The sequence below is a fragment of the Sebastes umbrosus genome, chromosome 15 (genome assembly GCF_015220745.1).
Source record: "Sebastes umbrosus isolate fSebUmb1 chromosome 15, fSebUmb1.pri, whole genome shotgun sequence".
Lineage (NCBI taxonomy): Eukaryota > Metazoa > Chordata > Actinopteri > Perciformes > Sebastidae > Sebastes > Sebastes umbrosus.
In genome coordinates, this window is record NC_051283.1 from 31716535 (window position 1) to 31736962 (window position 20428).

Consider the following 20428-nt stretch of genomic DNA (forward strand, 5'->3'; position numbering starts at 1 on the left):
CAGTGTTGGTGCGTCTACAGGTCGGTAACAAAAAGGCACAAATCACTAAATATGCATATGGCTGATCTTCTGTAAAGCAGCTGAATCAGATGACAAATGTTTCCTGACACCTCTCGTCTCATATTTATTCACATTTGGATCTATATCGACAAACAATATTCCCCGTTTAGCACAGTTGGATTCGTCCAAAGATTGTACCTTTGTACCCTTTTATTGGGTTATGTCTGTCTAGTGTACGCCGGCGGAGAGCAGCTCTCGTACACTCCTCCTACAGTACGGTGCTGTCTAAAGACCCGCTTCACAACCAGCCTGTTTGGAGCAGTTTCTTTGAACTCTGCTGTGTGTCCCGTTATATTCAACTAAAGGCTTGCACACGTACAGTATATACACGTACAGTATAGACACGTACAGTATAGACACGTACAGTATAGACACGTACAGTATATACACGTACAGTATATACACGTACAGTATATACACGTACAGTATAGACACGTACAGTATATACACGTACAGTATATACACGTACAGTACAGCTCACACGTACAGTATATACACGTACAGTATAGACACGTACAGTATATACACGTACAGTACAGCTCACACGTACAGTATATACACGTACAGTATAGACACGTACAGTATATACACGTACAGTATATACACGTACAGTATATACACGTACAGTATAGACACGTACAGTACAGCTCACACGTACAGTATATACACGTACAGTATAGACACGTACAGTATATACACGTACAGTATATACACGTACAGTATATACACGTACAGTATATACACGTACAGTACAGCTCACACGTACAGTATATACACGTACAGTATAGACACGTACAGTATATACACGTACAGTACAGCTCACACGTACAGTATATACACGTACAGTATATACACGTACAGTATAGACACGTACAGTATATACACGTACAGTATATACACGTACAGTATAGACACGTACAGTATATACACGTACAGTATATACACGTACAGTACAGCTCACACGTACAGTATATACACGTACAGTATATACACGTACAGTATAGACACGTACAGTATATACACATACAGTATATACACGTACAGTATAGACACGTACAGTATAGACACGTACAGTATATACAGATATACACGTCTGAGGTGTGAAGGCTGTGCTGCGTTTTGGCTTTAAAGGATACGTTCTTAGTCTATCTTCATACATTATGCATACGCCACATGTGCTGTGTAGCAACTCATAACGTAATCATTGAAATGTAATAACACCGTGAGCACATAACGTAACAACTGATGCTCCTTGCAGCTGGATTTAGATGGTTGAGTACTTTCATTATATGGCTTCTTGCCTTCCTTCAGTTCTTGTCTTCTTCGTAGTCATAACCAAAAACGTCCCTTTCCAGCCTCTTGGGACAGATCTTTCTTTGATGGCTTGCTTGACTTTCCCTGCCGAGGAGTGAATGTCTCTCAGGAAGTGCTTGGTTGAGAAGCTTACAAAGCCACGGGAGCCAATCTCCACGGGGTAAGTTGTTGTTCTCTTGGCATTCTGCCACCAGATCGGCGTACCGCAGCTTCTTCCTCTCGTATGGTCGCTTCCTGGGTGCCCCCGTCCCACGGAACTGTCAGCTCAACTATCAGGACACGCTTCTCGGTTGCTGACCACAGGACGATGTCAGGTCTCAGTGTGGTGGTGGTGATGTCAGTAGGGAACCTACGCTGCCTGTCCAGGTCTAGTCTCATTGACCAGTCCTTTCCTGGGACTAGGACTGATGTTCTGTCCCGTGAGGGGCAGTTTAGCACCGACTGTCCAGCTGTTACAAAGCGGACAAGTTGCCTCTGGCGATGTTGGGGCTTCTCATTTGCCAGGACTCTCACTCTCTCTCTGTGTGTTCCGCCAGCTTGTTGAGCACCTGGCCCAGCACCACGCCTCCATCTGTACCGGTTCTGGACCGAGGCGATCTTACAGCCACACAGGATGTGGTGGAGATTCACTTGGGCCATTCCGACAGGCCACAGCTCTCCTCTGACCCAAACCATCTTGCCAGATTGGCCGGCTAGGAAGGGTGTCATATGTGGCTCTGATTCGGGATCTTCCAGCGGTCACTCCATCCCATCAGCCTGGTGAGAAAACCCTCCCACCTCGTCCACTGGCCCTGCACACTTTGACTGACAGACTTGACCAACAACTTGTCCTCCATTCATCTGCTTCCGTTCCTTTGCGGAGGCTTTGGACCAGAGCTTCTGTTGTTCTCCCCGGCCCAGGCCACATCTTCCTTGTTGGATTCTTCATACTAGGTCTTGATGTTTCAGTCTAGAGATGGCATTGTCGACAGTCTTCTGTAATGTTAGCTGATCTAAGCAAACCATTTTAGGTAACAATCCTCAATGCAGTCCCTCACACTGACCTTATTATTTATCACGTTATGCGCTCAAGGTTTCATTAGATTATGAGCTTTTACTACTTTTAAATTATTACATCATCCCTCACTTATTACGTTATGAGCTGCTGCACGCTGTATGTTGAGAGAGTTCTGAGTTCTGTAATCGCTCCTCCTCCTCCACACACTGGCTGTGAAGAGTTTCCTCCCCGCTGTATGATGATAAACAGGATTATCTTAGCCTGATAACAGCGTGATAGTCTGACTTGGTTGAGCCACATTTGAAGAACGAGGCTCCGGAGACAACAAACAGATAAACTGCTGCTAGGTAACGTCTGGAGTGAAGAGATGATGTGGTCAGACCAGAGAACAGAAAGGCACTCAGGTTTCTGTCTCTGGAGCTGCTGATGGTGGTTTTTTCATTAATCATTACAAGTTACTATAACCTTCTTTCTGTAGAGCGTAACTACGGTAACACAGTTATCTAGTACTGCTACTGCACATCACAGCACGGTACGTTAGAAACCTAAATAAATACGAAGCTCGGGGACCGTCGGGTCCGATCAGAGGGCTGATTGACCGTCGGGTCCGATCAGAGGGCTGATTGACCGTCAGCGATGAACAAAGTGTGTGCGCTTTAGGCGGAAAAACTAAACTGTGACTTTTGCACTGTAGTTATGAGGTATTTTGGCTTTTGGTGATTTTCCACCAACCATTTGGTTACATACACGGTAGCACTGTTTCATTACAAAGAACAACAACACGTCTTTAAAGCTAAAGGTTTTTTTGGCTTTTTAGTCTTTTTTGGTACAAAAATAATATAGATAATATAGTTAGAGAGCTGAGCGTGATTAAGATTAACGAACAGTTTGAGTTTTTAGATCAACATACAGTGAAGAGCGCAGCACGAGCACAGAGATGACAGAACACTGGTTTCTCCTTAATCCACACTTCTACATCAGAGGTCTGGACTACGAAGAGAGTTCAACGTCTCCAGGGTATCTTCTCCTTATCTGGCTTCACTAACTCTAACAAACGAGATCACACTAAGCGGTCCTACGAAGCTGGTTATCAACTCAGTAAATCAACCCAGGGTTTCTCAGTCTGGCTGTGAGCGCGTTCACATGAACGGGGAGATGTTTATAACATCTGACCAATCACAGACATGAACAAGTCTACTGACAGACAGGCAGAGAGACACATTTAACAAAGAGTAAACTATATTAGACAAATACAAAGAAGTTAAACCCTTAATCCAGACTAACAGTAACACAGTTGAAGCTGCTAAATGCAGGAAGGCGATGGTGAAAGAAAAATCTCCCGATGTGTGAATGACTAAATTAACAGACTTATTAATTTAAAGGGACTTTTTGTAACTTTAAATATACCTGAACGAGCATCGCTCAAAACAGTGAGGCGACACAAGTCAGCTAAAAGCACAATATCACTCTATATTTCAGCTGCTTGGCAGTAATGTTAGCTGACCAGACCAAGGTCTCTCCATGAACATGATTTAGATCTGGTCCTAGTGTTGGCTTTTCCTGCCTCAGTGCAGGCTGAGGCAGCGGGGCTCTGCAGCATGTCTCCTCTGCGCTCCCCGCCCGCAGCCGGAGAGAGCAGAGGAGACACCGGTACCCGGTCGGTAACGAGAAGACAACTCTGTAGAGCTCCGTCACTTCACAAGACACGGGAAACCTCTGTTGGTCTGGAGGAGCTGCAGCAGTTATTTCTGCACAAACGTCCACTGAACATTCACTAGATATTCTCAGAGCTAAACTCTTCTGCAGTGTGGAGTGAGCGTGCGTTCACGTCTAGAGGTGGAGCGAGACAGCGAGGACGCGCGTGCATTCTGAGTGAAGGAGAGCATGCAGCGGAGACGAGGCTCCAGCCACACGCGAGCGTGCATATGCGAACGCGCATGTGTGACGACCCGCTACATTTATGCGCGTACAAAGTTACAAATAGTCCCTTTAACGGAACACTCAAAAGTCAGATATAGTTGTTTAGATATAAATAGCTTTACTAAACTGGAAAAACAAAGTTTGGAAACTTGTATTTGGTGGATTATTTCTCTGTTGTTCCAATGTTAATGGTCATTGTATTTTACATGGTTGGAAAGCCTGTTTATTTACCTTCACAATGATGTCACACTTGTAAGGATCGTGCATTTGTGGGATGAGCAGCACAGCTGATTATGTGGGGAGCGCCCAAGAAAAATGTTCCAAAATGCTCCGTCAATGGTAAACAGTGTATTCTCCTGTTGGTGTTGACTCTTGTTTTGAGTTGTTTGGTGGATTGGATGATTGAATTCTCTATCAGTAACAAGGAACAAACAAGACATATTGATTGATTGAATCCACCGTCAGGAGCCTCAGTAGCGGTGGAAGATCCATACGCAGCCACAAAAGCCTGACACCTCCTCCTCATGCTGGTCACCAACCTGGTCACACGTTGCTGTGGGATGGCGTTCCATTCCTCAACCAGGATTGGTTGCAGGTCAGCCAGCGTGGTTGTGTCGGTCACTCTAACACGTTCAGCACGCCCAAGCTGATCCCACAAGTGTTGAGTTGGGTTGAGGTCTGGACTCTTGGCAGGCCGTTCCATTCTCTCTACTCCCACATTGTGGAGGTAGTCTGTGATAACCCTGGCTCTGTGGGGGGGGGGGGGGCGTTGTTTCTTGGAGGATGAAGTTAGGTCCCAGATTGTGGAGATATGGGATCGCCACTGGCTGCAGAATCTCATCCCGATATCTCCCTGCATTGAGATGGCCTTCAATGATGACAAGCCTTGTTTTGCCAGTGAGGGAGATGCCCCCCCCCACACCATGACACTGCCCCCACCAAAAGCTGTTACTCCATCGGTTCAACAATCAGCATAGCGTTCTCCACGTCGTCTCCATACTTTGACCTGCCATCCAACTTTGGCAGACAGAACCTGGACTCATCACTGAACATGACATTCCCCCACATGTTCAGGTTCCATTGTCTGTGTTGTCGACACCAGCGCCAACGGGCCTGACGGTGAAGGGCAGTCATTGCAGGCTTCCTGGTAGCCTTATGAGAATACACTGTTTACCATCAGCAGAGCATTTTGGCAAATTGTTCTTGGGCGCACCCCACATAATCAGCTGTGCTGCTCATCCCACAAATGCATGATCCTTACAAGTTGGACATCATTGAGAAGGTAAATAAACAGGCTTTCCAATGATGTAAACTACAATGACCATTAGCATTGTTACAACAGAGAAATAATCCACCAAACACAGGTTTCCAAACTTTGTTTTTCCAGTATATATGCAAAGGATGGATGGGTTATACCTCATTATATCCAGTAATTACAACACGGCGTGTGACTATTTCAACCTTCTCTGCTGCTTCCCTCCTCTCTGACGGTGTGAAACGGACTCCAGAGGAAGTAAAAATAAATAAATATAAAACATAATACAAAGCAGTAAACACCCACAACATAAATCCAGCTGTCCTTCCTGTATCTGTCAGTTTAAACTGTGTTGTTTGTATTCTGATTATGACGGTAACTTCTTCATATGTGTGTAATATTATCATATAATCACCACACAGAGCTCTGATTGGTCAGTAGGAGGTGCTTTTCTACGAGTTGATCTCTCATCTAGAACATAACCTGCTGTTAGCCGTTCAGCATCAGTTACCATGGTGATATACCCAGCATCAGTTACCATGGTGATCTATCTAAGAAGTGATCCACCTTCGTAGGACGGAGAACCCTTCAGGGTTAACCCTGACGTTACCTCGCTAACCCCAAACCCTGCTTCGTAGTCCAGGCCTCAGCTCTGTTGGTTCTAAAGAGGACCGTGATGCTGTTTGTGTTCAGTGTGAATTTACCCACAGCATTTCCAGAGGTATGCTAGTTTTCTTTTTGGAGTGGTTTTCCCTCCAGGATAACTTTAGTCTGAGTGTATTCTATGAATGAATGTGCAGAACACTCCTACGATTAGAGGAAATGCTGATTGCATATAGGGGGGGGGGTCTGGTATTCTGAAACACATCCCTGGATCTCTACAGTGCATACGAACGTCTACAGGACAGACAGAGGTGGTCAGAATGGTTACCGTCAGAGCTCCCTCGTGTTTCACTTTAGATTGTAAAGCGTTAGAAAAACCATCAGCACTTTTATTTCTGTGTGGCTACAGACACTTTGGTTGCAGTGTGTGTGCACGAGTGTGTTTGTCTGCGAGACAGCGTGAGTGATGTGTGTGCGTTGATTGTTACAAGCATAACATGTTGTTGGTCATTTCCTGTGTGTTTTCCATTGAGTGGATCAATTAGCATATTTGGCAAACGTGTGTGTGTGTGTGTGTGTGTGTATGTCTGTCTGTGTGCGCACATTTATAGAATCCAGATTGGAATTTGGACCGCGGTCCTCAGTTAGCGGGCCCCGGGTCGGCCAGCGGCATAGTGTGCAACACCTCATCCAGAAGCTGCAGAGCGCGGTGCAGGTGGACCTCCACCCAGCAGGGCGTGTGTTTGATGCTCTGCCGCGGGTAGTCGGGCCCCCAGCCCTTCACGAAGCTGAGCCGCAGGATGCACAGACGCCTCAGGTCGTCCACGCCGATCCCCGCTGCTGCAGACAGACCTGGCGGTGAGCGAGAGAGAGAGATGAGAAACCTGATATCTGATGGTGCTGCTCTATCAGAGATAAATCACACTGACAACGACTGATGTGTGATGTGAAGTGATCGATGACAACTGATCATTTCTACAGTAATAATGAGGTCCACCTCTCACATGTTTATTCCAGACGTCGTGAGGCGTCCCAGACGTCGTGAGGCGTCCCAGACGCGGCGTCGGTTGTCGTGTACACTTATTTATCGTTCCCGATCCGAGTCGACACCCTACGACGGCCGTGTCGCGGTGTAATCGGGCTGATACCGTGGAGTCTGAACCGGACATTACTTACATGTGGGTGCAGACATTTCACATCTGTGTATGTATGCATTTCAGAAACATGATTATCTTTGTCGCTGTTCATCGGAGGCCGTTCTCTTTAATGGTGATATACCGTTCTGTTGTTGCATCAGTGACATGTTGTGCTGTGCCTGAGACTAAATGTGCAGAGCCAAGGAGCCACTGTTTGGAGTTATGATGTTTTATAAAACATTACTGTATATTATAACAAACTAAATAACTAACTACCTAACTGGGTTATACTCCCAAGCCGCGTGCACACCGACCGACTCAACGGGCTGCTGTCAGCGGCAGCTCCGAGCGGCGTGGGCGGGGGGAGCCCCAGTCTTCGCTCCGTGGTGTCCGTCGGCGTCCGTCGGCTTGAGAGTACGTTGTCGTGGGGGTATAATAATGAAATCAATATAACGCTAACCTGTGATGAAGAAAAGAAAATATGCTGGCTGCTTCCATAGCAACCGCCGTTCCATCGGTATCGGTATTGGTATTGGTATCAGTATTGGTATCGGTATCGGTATCGGTATCGGTATCGGTGCATCCCTTATTGTGAACATTATTATTTATTAATTAGAAAACTATTTAACCTGGAATGTGTTCATAACTGTCATATTGCTGCGATATAATCACAACATACCTGTCATGAGCGTTGCTTAAGTATCCCAAAGCTGCTGAAAGCTGCAGAGTGAGCTCACCTACCAACACTTCACCATTACACATGATTCAACTATTATATCATTGATTATTGATTATGTTCAGTAACCAGTCTCTCTACATGATGAGGATGCTTTGACCTGTTCCCGATATCCAGGATTGTATATATAATAACTTCTAGGCCACCTTGAACCTCGGACACTTCACCGTACATTTCAAACCGGCTGCCAGCGTGTTCTGTTAATGTCAAATGAATGTTAAAGTGTCAACAACACTTACTGACTGCAGGTGCGATGCCTCCGACGCTGCCCGGACCGGGGATGTTTCCTGCCACGGCGGCTGCCTGTGCAGCAGCTGCAGCCTGAGCCGTCGCCGCCTGCTGCTGCATCTGTCTGTGGCACTGCCGCAGGTCAAACACCTGAACGAGACACAACACCCGGTCACTCTTTAATTACACTTCCAAACAACGGCTCATTTCAAACGGATGTGTGACTTCAGCTCAATGCTGCTCATGGTGCTCTTGAATCAACAGTTTAAAAACAGAGAGTATAAATGTGACTTCTGTGTGTGAGCTGGACTCAGACCTTGATGTAGGCTCCAGGGTAGATCTTGTGCACGGCGTCCCCCGGCGCTCGGCCCGCCTCCCTGTCGAGGTAGTAGCTCTGTACAAATACAGCGTGGTCGCTCATACAACGCATCCACACGTCGCCCTCACCGCGACACTCCAGCTGCACGCCTTTACCTATGTGCAACCTGGAACACACAGGAGGGTTAACCCTAACCCTAACCCTAATGCATGAAGGACTTCTTCTTATACTATTATACTTTTTATATACTACTTCTTATACTATTTGATCCACAAGTTGTTTCACATCTATTTAAGAGACGCACCTGGCTCTCTCGCTTGCATCTGTGCGGTGGACGTTACTCAGCTGGCCGAGGCAGAAGCGATCGCCTCCCGACGGGTCAACGTACCCGTCCACGGTCACTATCGGGCAGCTGGAGGGCACCTTGAACATCTCACCCACCTGAACGTCCATTTCAAAGTAGGAGATAGAGCACCAAAACTCTGGCCCTGCAAATGAAAACAGAGCAAACGGTGTGTGAGGAACAAAGTGGGTCACACATCCTGACACCTTTGTGTCCAGATGTGACGCATTCTGTCCCAAACACATGCAGATACCGGAGTTAAACGTCTGATTCGTCATTAATAAATACACATTCATCATAAACCTACAGTGTAAATGCCCCATTTTTTACAAAAATTAAATCAATTCTTTCTATATCAACTGTCAACATCGACAACCAGGATGCAAACAGTGATGACATACATGATATATGATACACAAGAGTTCGTCCTCACTGAGCCCTGTGCAGCAACACATTTCTTATGACAACACTAATCAATAGTTCAATGCCGGTCTAAGAATACAGTATGAAGTCAGCATTAACACTTAAGACCCATTGTGACGGTGAAGACGTCTCTAACCTGGATGGTTGGACACTGAAGGAGGGAAAGAGGCTGAACCATGATGCTGAGACCCTGAAAGAAGAGATTTGACTATATTAGTCTGAGGCAGAAAAACACAAAGCTGAACCCAACCATCAGCTTTCCAAGCTGAACCTGAAGTGGACATTTGTGGGTGGTGGGGGGAGTGAGCACGCATGTTTTCCAAGCATACCATAAAAAAAGTCTGGAAAATGTGCACATTTTTTTTCGAAAAAAAAGTCTGTAAAATGAAAGGGAAAAAAAGTCTGGAAAAATGTCTGAAAAAAAAGTCTGAAAAACGTTCGAACGTTTTCAGACTTTTTTTTTCGGACGTTTTTCAGACTTTTTTTTTCAGAAACATTTTTTCAGACTTTTTTCCGGACATTTTACAGAATTTTTTCAGATATTTTTCAGACTTTTTTTCGCACATCTGTTAGACTTTTTTCAGACTTTTTCAGATTTTTTTTCCGCACGTTTTCAGACTTTTTTTCTGGACATTTTTCAGACTTTTTTCAGACTTTTATGTTTTTTGAACATTTTTCGGATAATTTTTCTGACTTTTTTTTTTTTCTGCCATTTTTCTGACTTTTTTTTTCCGGCCATTTTCCTGACTTTTTTTTCCGATGTTTTCAGACTTTTTTTTCAGACTTTTTTCCGGACATTTTTCAGAATTTTCTTTGGGACATTTTTTCGGGTATTTTTCAGATTTTTTTTCGCACATCAGTTAGACTTTTTTCAGACTTTTTCAGAATTTTTTTTCCGAACATTTTTCAGACCTTTTTTTCGGACGTTTTTCAGACATTTTTCAGACTTTTTTCCTGACATTTTTCAGAATTTTCTTTGGGACATTTTTTCAGACTGTTTTTCCGGACATTTTTCAGACTTTTTTCAGACTTTTATTTTTTCGAACATTTTACGGATAATTTTCTGACTTTTTTTTTTCAGCCATTTTTCTGACTTTTTTCCGGACATTTTTCAGAATTTTCTTTGGGAAATTTTTCCAGACATCTTTTCGGATATTTTTCAGATTTTTTTTTCGCACATTTTTCAGACTTTTTTTCCGAACATTTTTCGGATAATTTTCAGACTTTTTTTTTTTTTCAGCCATTTTTCAGACTTTTATTTTTTCGAATGTTTTTCAGACTTTTTTTTCGAACATTTTTCAGACTATTTCTAAAAAATGTCCCTAAGAAAAATTGGAAAAATGTCCGGAAAAATGTCTGAAAAAATGTCCAAAAAAGAAAGTCTGAAAAACGTCCAGAAAAAAAGTCTGAAAAATATCCGAAGACAAGTCTGTTATTGTAGTAGTGTTCGAGTAGAATGAAGCGATAGATGAATGACATGACCCGCCTGCTTATTCAACAACAACACCACCTTTACCGTGAGCAACATCATATGTATACTTGGACTTTCCACACAAACAAGTTATCCAAATGAAGCTCTCCGTTTGATAATGTTGACACTTTGTGCTCTAAATTAATATTTCTCATCAAATCATTCCAAATATATAAATATTATAAATACTTATAGCACATTTCTACAGCCATTGTGTGGTATATATATACAGTACATAGTGAGATCAAATGAAAACATCACAAAGGATCTTCAATATAAAAAGCACTTCATGGAAGCGTTAAAGTGAACATCACGTTAATCAAGTTGTGTTGAAGCGTATCTTACAGTGGTGGTTTTGATGATGGTGGGCAGGTTGTTGGTGACCACGCCCGTTCTGCTGGGGTCCTATGGGAGTATAGGAGGCCGTGCTGCTGCCTGTCCAAACTGCTGAATTACAGAGAAGTAAAGAATGAGCAGTGTGACCATCATTCTCTCGAACTATATGAAAAGAAAACCGACTCCATCTGCTGCTGGGATCAAACCTTTACGACCTCAGTGAGCCATAGAAGCCCATCAAATCGGTTTGTCTGACTGCCACATGCACTTATGTACTGATTTGTAAATCGGGGCCCCTGCTCCCGGTACGACCGGGGCGGACTGTCCTCAGTGCGTCCCAACCGCGGCATGTCCCCAGGGCGGGGCTCGGCCCACGTAAAAGGTGCCACGGGTCTGCGGCGATGTCCGCAACCCACCCGACCCGTCTTCAAACACGGAGCAAGGAGTCTAACGCACGAGCGAGTCAGAGGGTGGAAGCAAAACCCTGTGGCGCAATGAAAGTGAGGGCCGGTGCGCGCCGGCTGAGGTGGGATCCCGGCCCCGCGGGGTCGGTCTCGCCCGCCACGTCGGGGAGGTGAAGCGTGAGCGCGTGCGATATGACCTGAAAGATGGTGACGAGAGGTTAATGTCACGCTGCCGTAAAGTGGTATCGTTGCCGTTGTATCGGAGCCGTTTTGCGAGTACGAGTACATGAGCACAGTATCGGACCCGATACCCGATACTGGTATCGGTATCGGTGCATCCCTAGTATGTATGTTAGTACTTGTGCATGTATGTGAGAACTCACTGTGGAAGGCCGCCTGGCTCTGAGCGTGTTTATTGCTGCTGTATCCGTTCTGTCCATGCGGAGGCAGGGAGGCTTGTTGTGGGTGGGGGGGCTGTGAGGGTTGCTGGGCAGCCTGTTGCTGAGGAAGGGGTTGGGTCGGGGTCGGAGATCGCGGCGCCGGGGTCATGACTTGAGCCTGTGGAGATGCAGTCTGGAGACGGCCGTCACCGAGACCGCCCTGCAGTGGTAGCATGGAGCCGGAGCCAGACACTGGAGGGACAACAGAGGAACACGTCAGGCCTGACTCAACTATCTCTCCTTCAAACACAGCATATATATACTGTACATATATTTGTATATATATGTACCATAGACCTACAACAATGATAAATACAAATGAAAATGTAAACAAAGAACAGTTATTCATTTATATTAATATAAATCCACAGGGAGCCTCTGGAGAGGAGCTGAAGAGACGCAGGATGCTGACCTCTGAGCTAGTGTTAAAAAAGTTAACAATAATCCAAAGAAGAGAAGAAGAGGAGGAGAAGAGGAGGAGAAGAGGAGCTGACCTTTGGGTGAGACAGGCAGGTTAGTGTATCTGGTGACAGGTGGGGGTCCGTGGGGCTCAGAGGACAGCTGTGGAGGAGGTAAGGGCTGGCCGTAGTGGTCTGGAGGAGGGAGCTTCAGGGCCGCTTGGTGGTCAGAGAGAGGCATGCCCGGTGGGAGGTCCATCTGTATACAGTCATGGATGTATTCCTCTTTGATCAGGCCGCCTGGTGCTGCAGGAGGCAGGAGGGACAATCACTACACTGTAGTATATATACAGGGATATTAGTGTGGGACAGAGAGCTGACACTAAACTAAATCAGGTCATCAGAGAGAGAATCTGAATACAAACAGAATATGAATATGATGCATTCAAACTGTTGACTTAATACTATTCAAGCCTGATTGTTGTACGGGGAGGTGGACTCGTCCCACAGTTTGATCACACGGGGAACAGGAAATAGAAGTCTATATCCTTTAAATCAAGATGTGGTGCAGTTAGAATAGAACTCACCTGAGGTCTGAAGGCTGAGACCAACTGTCAGAGGAAACACGAGGAACACGTTAGTTTAACTGTGCTTACAGATATCAGTCAGTAATAACATGAGAACACTGTGAAGGGTGAAGCCGACCTACCGATGCCCGGAGACACCACCCTCTCGTAGTGGTAGGGGTTGACACACACGTTGTCGTACTTCAGGTCGAAGGCGTACTGGCAGAACTTCACGTGCTTGAGTTCGTTTTTGTGGAGGTCGGGCCAGCGCCACAGCCGGGCATAAATGACATGAGGGAAACCTTTCCTCCCGGCCACCTGAGGAGAGAGCACAGCATCGTTAGAGTATCTGTGTCCCGCTCAAAGAAATTACGTCCTAATGACTTCTCCTAAGCACTTCTCCTTGACCTGGATGGTAAACGTCATGAAGTCAAGGAGAGATGAGAAGGAGACTTCAGAAGGACTCAGGAAAAGACAACTGTGGTGTTCAGAGAACCTGACTGCTCTTTCACTATAAGCTCCGTCATCATGATGCGACGGCGGCGAATGTTAGTGACGCAGGTCTGCCGTGGTGAAACTACAACGTTCTGAAGACGGACTACAGAAGGTGCTGCTCCCCCCGTTAAATATCTCCTTCAGTGACAGACTGCTTCACCGCGGTGTGTTAAAGAGAGAAACCACAGGTCCTCCTGCTGCTGGAACACTTTACATCAACACATAATAAGTTCTTTTTAAAAGCTACTGTGTGACAAATAACAGCTTTATGTCTTCTTCACTCACGCTGAAGAACTTCCACACCGATGATGTGCCGACATAAAACTATCATGCGGCCCATGTGTATGAGATGTATGAGCTCGGGGCCTACCCTGCCTTCGCCCAATGTCAGCTGGGATCGGCTCCAGATAATAGATGGTAAATGGACTTGCTTTTATAAAACGCTTTTCTAGTCTTCTGACCACTCAAAGCTCTTTACACTACCTGTCAGCACTCACCCATTCACACACACATTCATACACTGATATCAGAGGCATAATCTATCCCATCAGGATCTAATCTAAATACTCATTCACACACCGATGGCTATGCCTTTGGGAGCAATTTGGGGTTAAGTGTCTTGCTCAAGGACACATCGACATGTGACCCGGAGCAGCCGGGGATCGAACCCCGACCTTCCGATAGGTGTACAACCTGCTCGACCCTCTGAGCCACAGCCGCCCCACAGATGAATGGATATATTCTGAATATATGAAACGCGCAAATAGTATTATCAGCCTGAATTCATGACAAAAAATACATTTGCACAGATCAACCTTGTAGCTGTTTCAATTCGTTGTGAATTGATTATGAATATCAAATTAAATCTGAATGTAAAAGTGACCAAACCATAACATTTCTAAAGCTATATAAATTGCTAATTCCTAACTGTAAAATATGAAGTAAGTGACATAAGATATTCAATAGAAATCCTCGTGAACCGAAGGTAGAAAGTGAACATATAAGTTGTACAAGTAGTGATATGTGATATCTGTTTGAATGTGGATGCTGCGTGTCGGAGGTGAGCTGACCTGCAGCCGTCCGTCCAGCGTCCTCTGGATGGTGACGCACTTGCTGGGATGGACACCGTTGGTGGTGATGGCGGTGATGAGCGAGTCCAGCTCGTCCTTCTTCTCCTTCAGCTTCTTCACCAGGCTCTCGATGGCCCGCTTGGCGAAGCCCTCGTTCTCTCCGCCCTGCCGGTGGCACATGAGGCTGTGGACGATGCTGAGGCAGGCGTCGTTGCTGCTCGGAGGGTTCACCGACATGATGCTGCTGCCACGACACACGAGAGGAAGGAGGGTCAGTAATGCTTAATGAACACATCTCTTCCTCTAATCCAGGGGTCAGCGACCTTTACTATCAAAAGAGAAGAAATCTGTCTGGAGCCGCAAATCATGTGATCATTGTGATGAAGGTAACTCAGTTTATAGTCTAAGTATATAGTATATCAGTCTAATGCAGTGAGGGCCAAAGAGACAATGTACTACGGAGTATTAGGACCACATTGAGGGAAAACACATCTGAGATTTACACAATAAAGTCAGAATATTACGAGAATAAAGTCCCAGCGGGCAGTGTGGAGCTCTAACTTGTTAACACGGACGATGAAATAAAAAAACAACAGGTAACGCAGCCGCCATGCGCTCCTGACGTTCCCAGTGTGGATGAAGCTTAATAGATTATTATGATAGTAATATTTACATTAATTATGTTCCTTGCTCATTTATTTATTTGTTGAGTTATTTACTTTATCTATGCTCTCCCTTAGTTTACTACCTTTACTACTTGTTTTTTTTCTTCCTCTCTCCATATATCCACCCTATAGACCCATGCACACACACACACACACCAGCATCACCTGGTTCTCACATCTCATGGCAAAATGTATTAACTGACCTATATTAAGATAAGATGAGACAAGACAAGACAAGATAAGATAAGATAAGATGAACCTTTATTAATAACCGGAGGGGAATTCGGGTGTCAAAGCAGCAAACAGAAAGAAACAGGATATATATACGGGTATACAAATATAATAAAAACAATAAATAGAGGTATAAAGATGCAGAGTGAACGGGTGAACGGGTGAACATAGTGTGTACAGTGCTTTTAACAAATACAGAACAGATATGACGTCACGTTACTCACACTACAACAATAAAAGCATGAACTTCCTCCTACTTCTGCAGAGACTCAGATGAAGCAAATATATAGATTCTGCCATTCAAAAAAGTAATTTTAAAATCTTAAAAGAAAATCACGATACATAGGTGAATATATATATTTTTTTCCCGCCCCTACTAGCCATAGAGAAAGGTCTAGACGGAGCTGTCTGCCAGAGGAGGAGAGACTCTGTTCCCAGTTTAACAGACAAGAGGGAGAGTCACAACTACATCTCCTCACCTCATGCTCTAAACACCCAATAACGTGTGTGCATAGAAAACAAGCTACAGTACCTTTATTTTTAAAGCATCTCCCTAGAAAAAATGCAAGTCCATATTGGCTTATACTATCTATGCAATCCTGGCCAGACACCAGAACAGCAGCTCAGGAGACGATCTCCATCTGCTGAGGAAGATCACGCTGGACTCCATCTCCATCCATCTATCTGGCAACATCATATAATCCTGCTGCTTCCTGTATCTTGGTGAGCAGCCTATTTTCTGTTTCACTGACACAGCGCGTCACTAGATTGAGGGCCTACCACTCACTATCAGTTACAGATATATCATATAATAACTCTCTAGTTATTTCACAGTTACAAACCACAGCCCAGTTGTGTCACAGCCGTGTTTAACCGTGTTGGGAGCAGGGTGGTGGAGCCGGGAGAGCTCAGTTAGACTCATTCAGACCAAATGTCAGCATGTTAAAGACATAGTAGCTACCGTGATAGTGTTGGTCATTTGAAGGTATCACAGTTGATGACATCATCACTTGGTATTTGCTGTCTTCCTTACCTGGTGTTAAGTTGGTCAGCCAGTGAGTGACCAGAAAGTTCACTGGCGTCATGATGGCCCAGCTCTGAATCAGTCCCTGTTAGTAGAGCGGGGAGACCAGCAGTTAGTGGGTTCTAGTTAACGTGTGAACATCCAACAGTTATTAGAGATTATCAGCGGTAGAAGACTGAAGCCAAAGTTGTAATACTGCAGTAATAAATATTATTATTATTATTATTATTATTTACAATTCATCTTCTTCTTAATAATATTAACATTAATAATTATTATTTTTATTTTTATTATTATTATTATTATTATTATTATTAAGAAGAATAATTATAAATAATAATTATTATTATTTTTTTTATTATTATTATTATTATTATTATTATTATTATTAAGAAGAAGAATTATAAATAATAATAATTATTATTTTTATTATTATTATTATTATTATTAAGAAGAATTATAAATAATAATAATAATAATAATAATAATAATGTGTCTATGCTTTGTGAGCAACACATTAAAAAAAGAATGGTCAAAATTGTGTGGTCCCTGGTACGGTAACGCTCCAAAAGCACTGACTCTTACAATTTCCAATATTGCAAAATGATGGACGTCTTGGTTCGGCCCTCCCTGCCGGGTAAACACACACGTCTTTCAAACTTCACACCCACAGTTTGCAACATACAGTAGGTTTTCTGTTATAAATTAGTCGTCTCCAAATCCAAACTAAGACATCAAACCTCGATGACATCACTCAGACATACAGATTATATAATACAACTGTTTTGTTGTACTCACCATAATGAGTAAATTGACCTTTATGTGTGAAATCGGTGGGTTGTCCCTTTAAGTAAAGCAAAATCTAAGTAATGGTACTTGCTATGTTGAAAGGCTCTTAAACTGCATGGTTGTGTACATCTAACCTCAATCACCCTGCAGATTCATCCATGACCAGTTTGTTTACATGTGTGAGGCTGACTAGGCTTTGTTCAGTCTGCCGGCCCAAATCTGTATCAACGTTGTGTCCAGAGTGACTTTAGAAAGTCAAAGACAGCAGAAGACCACAGAAAATCTGATTATTGCAAATCGGATACAAACCACATTTGGGGGTTCTTTGATCACTCTCATCACTAAATCACTCATCTTCAGCCTCTTATCCGGGATCGGGTCGGGGGGGCAACAGCTCCAGCAGGAGACCCCAAACTTCCCTTTCCCGGGCCACATTAACCAGCTCTGACTGGGGGATCCCGAGGCTTTCCCAGGCCAGTGTGGAGATATAATCTCTCCACCTAGTCCTGGGTCTTCCCCGTGGCCTCCTCCCAGCTGGTCGTGCCTGGAACACCTCCCTGGGGAGGCGCCCAGGGGGCATCCGTACTAGATGCCCGAACCACCTCAGCTGGCTCCTTTCAACCCAAAGGAGTAGCGGCTTTACTCCGAGTCCCTCACGGATGACTGAGCTTCTCACCCTATCTCTAAGGGAGACGCCAGCCACCCTCCTGAGGAAACCCATTTCAGCCGCTTGTACCCGCGATCTCGTTCTTTGGGTCTTCACCCATCAGCCCTCATGACCAGAGGTGAGAGTAGGAACGAAGACTGACCGGTAGATCGAGAGCTTTGGGTCCTGACCCAGCCCTCATGACCAGAGGTGAGAGTAGGAACGAAGACTGACCGGTAGATCGAGAGCTTTGGGTCCTGACCCAGCCCTCATGACCATAGCTGAGAGGAGGAACAAAGATTGACCGGTTTTCATCACAACGGTGCGGTAAAGCGAATGCAATACCGCCCCCCCGCTGCTCCGATTCTCCGGCCAATCTCACGTTCCATCGTCCCCTCAAGACCCCGAGGTACTTAAACTCCTTCACTTGGGGTAAGGACTCATTCCCTACCCGGAGTAGGCAATCCAACGGTTTCCTGCTGAGAACCACGGCCTCAGATTTAGAGGTGCTGATCTTCATTCCGGCCGCTTCACACTCGGCTGTGAACCGATCCAGTGAGTGCTGGAGGTCACAGACCGGTGATGCCAACAGGACCACATCATCTGCAAAAAGCAGCGATGAGATCCTCAGCACACCGAACTGCAAACCCTCCTCTCCTCGACTACGCCTCCATATCCTGTCCGTGAATATCACCAACAGGATTGGTGACAAAGCGCAGCTTTGACATGCAATTCAATTCGGTTAAGTCTTAGTCTGGACGCTCAGATCGGATTTCAAAGTGTCTTTCGCGTCCCTCGCAATGCGACACAACAACACGTCAAATCAATAGTGACGAAAGCGCTGGCAGTGCAGAATCCCTGCTGCTACTAGCAGAGAGCTATGGAGGACAACATGGAGGAGAACACCCGTCCGTGGACAGACATCGGAATAAACTGTCTGGTGGCACTTTGGGGGGGGGGGGGGGGGGGGGCAGAGCTGGAAGCAACCCACCGGAACGAGACAATCTATCAAGAGATACCTCGCAGCGTGGAGGAAAGGAGGTTCGTAGGTCGTGACTGCAGAGCCAAAGAAAAATAAAAAATCTGAAAACTAAATACGAGGAAATTAAAGATATAATAACAAATATCAGAAACAAAGTTTATGATTTACTGGACAACATAATCTGCAACACCAGTCAAGAGGCCATCTATTGTGAGCAGGGTCTGAAATTCACTTTCTTCACTTCCTGTCTCTGCAACAGACAAGTATTTTATTTTGTCTGACACTCAGAATTTTATCTTCCATTTTTGAAATCTCTGCACTAAATGAAGGAATAACATTTTAGATCTGAAGTCATTCAATGTTCCATATATTTAACATTAAAAACATTATACACACGGTAAATTACAGTGTTGGAATCACACCGTGGAGGGAGGCTAGTGTACACTGTACTGTACTTTGTTATTGTCATCTTTAGTGGTTATTTCCATAAAAACACACAATTCAAATGATTATGATTATTTAAATATTTGCTTTGATTAAAATAAATCTTTGAAAGTTGTTATGAAGTTAAACAGGTCATAATTCTCTCTTTAATATCTATTTTATATTGATGTGAAAACATCTCCTTCAAACTACTGGATTTATTCAAGTTAATCTGCAGGATTTCACAGACCGGAGGAAAACAAGCAGTCAGAGCTGATCTGAGGTCTGCTGTCCAGCTGCCGTCTCTGAGAGCCAGCTGTCAATCACTCTGAACTCCGACCAAACGGTCAAACTATGCAGCGCTGATCAAATATGAATCAATATTCTGTTACGTTAATGCCTATTTCTCTCCTCACATGTTCTCAGAATCATCTTGTAGTGCACGGTTTAGCTGCAACATGAGAACGTTTGCAACGCCGCCGCCATGTTGAGATCAGCTGAGGAAATACCAAGCACCGCCCCCCAGCCGGAGCTCAGCCAATAGGAACGCTCTCTCTCTGTAATGACCTGTGATTGGTCAAAGTCTCCCGTCATGGGCTAGATGTTCTAAAGCCTGTAAACAGAGCCATGAGGAGAGCAGAAGTCTAGTTCTCTCTCAGAACACTTGAATTACAATATGCTGAAAGGTTATTATGGGATTTTAACCCAATGATGCCAAAAAATATACTGACTACTGCAGCTTTAAAGGTCCCATATCAGATCATTTTCAGGTTCTTACTTGTATTTTGTGTTTCTACTAGAACATGTTTTCATGCTGTAATGTTCAGAAATGCTGAAATACTGAAATCATTCTGTCTGTCTGAGTATCCCTGTATTCACCCTCTCGTCTGGAACGCTCCGTTTTAGTGCTTTTCAACAGAATTGCATTGCTAGGCAACAGCTTGGGTCCATGTTTACTTCCTGTCAGCTGATGTCATTTACATTCACTACAACAGGAAATAAACTGGGACACATTTAGAATGTTTACGTTTAAAACCGTGTAATGGACCAGGCTGGTCCAGACCACCATGCATTCACTCCACATCCCAGACCCGGTTCACATGTTACAGAAGAACAGCCTCCCCTCAACCCGTTCAGCTGCTCTGATACATAAA

General features: G+C 44.6%; 1 protein-coding gene across 5 annotated transcripts in view; it reads right to left on the bottom strand.

The window, feature by feature from the left end:
• Positions 1-6523: 6523 nt before the first annotated feature.
• Positions 6524-20428, bottom strand: part of si:dkey-222b8.1 (uncharacterized protein LOC560317 homolog) — a 15197-nt gene continuing 1292 nt past the window's right edge. Inside the window, exons 2-13 of one of the 5 annotated variants that reach the window (XM_037794646.1) lie at positions 16444-16519; positions 14515-14758; positions 13093-13267; positions 12971-12994; positions 12480-12689; positions 11929-12177; positions 11151-11249; positions 9471-9524; positions 8873-9056; positions 8566-8734; positions 8261-8399; positions 6524-7001 (exon numbers count right to left, since the gene is read on the bottom strand). In XM_037794646.1, coding sequence (XP_037650574.1) covers positions 6790-7001; positions 8261-8399; positions 8566-8734; positions 8873-9056; positions 9471-9524; positions 11151-11249; positions 11929-12177; positions 12480-12689; positions 12971-12994; positions 13093-13267; positions 14515-14758; positions 16444-16519 — 1835 coding nt within the window. In that variant the 3' untranslated portion in view covers positions 6524-6789. Of the gene's footprint in view, positions 7002-8260; positions 8400-8565; positions 8735-8872; positions 9057-9470; positions 9525-11150; positions 11253-11928; positions 12178-12479; positions 12690-12970; positions 12995-13092; positions 13268-14514; positions 14759-16443; positions 16520-20428 lie in introns of all 5 variants that reach the window. The other 4 variants (XM_037794645.1, XM_037794643.1, XM_037794648.1 and 1 more) reach the window with 4 other exon arrangements.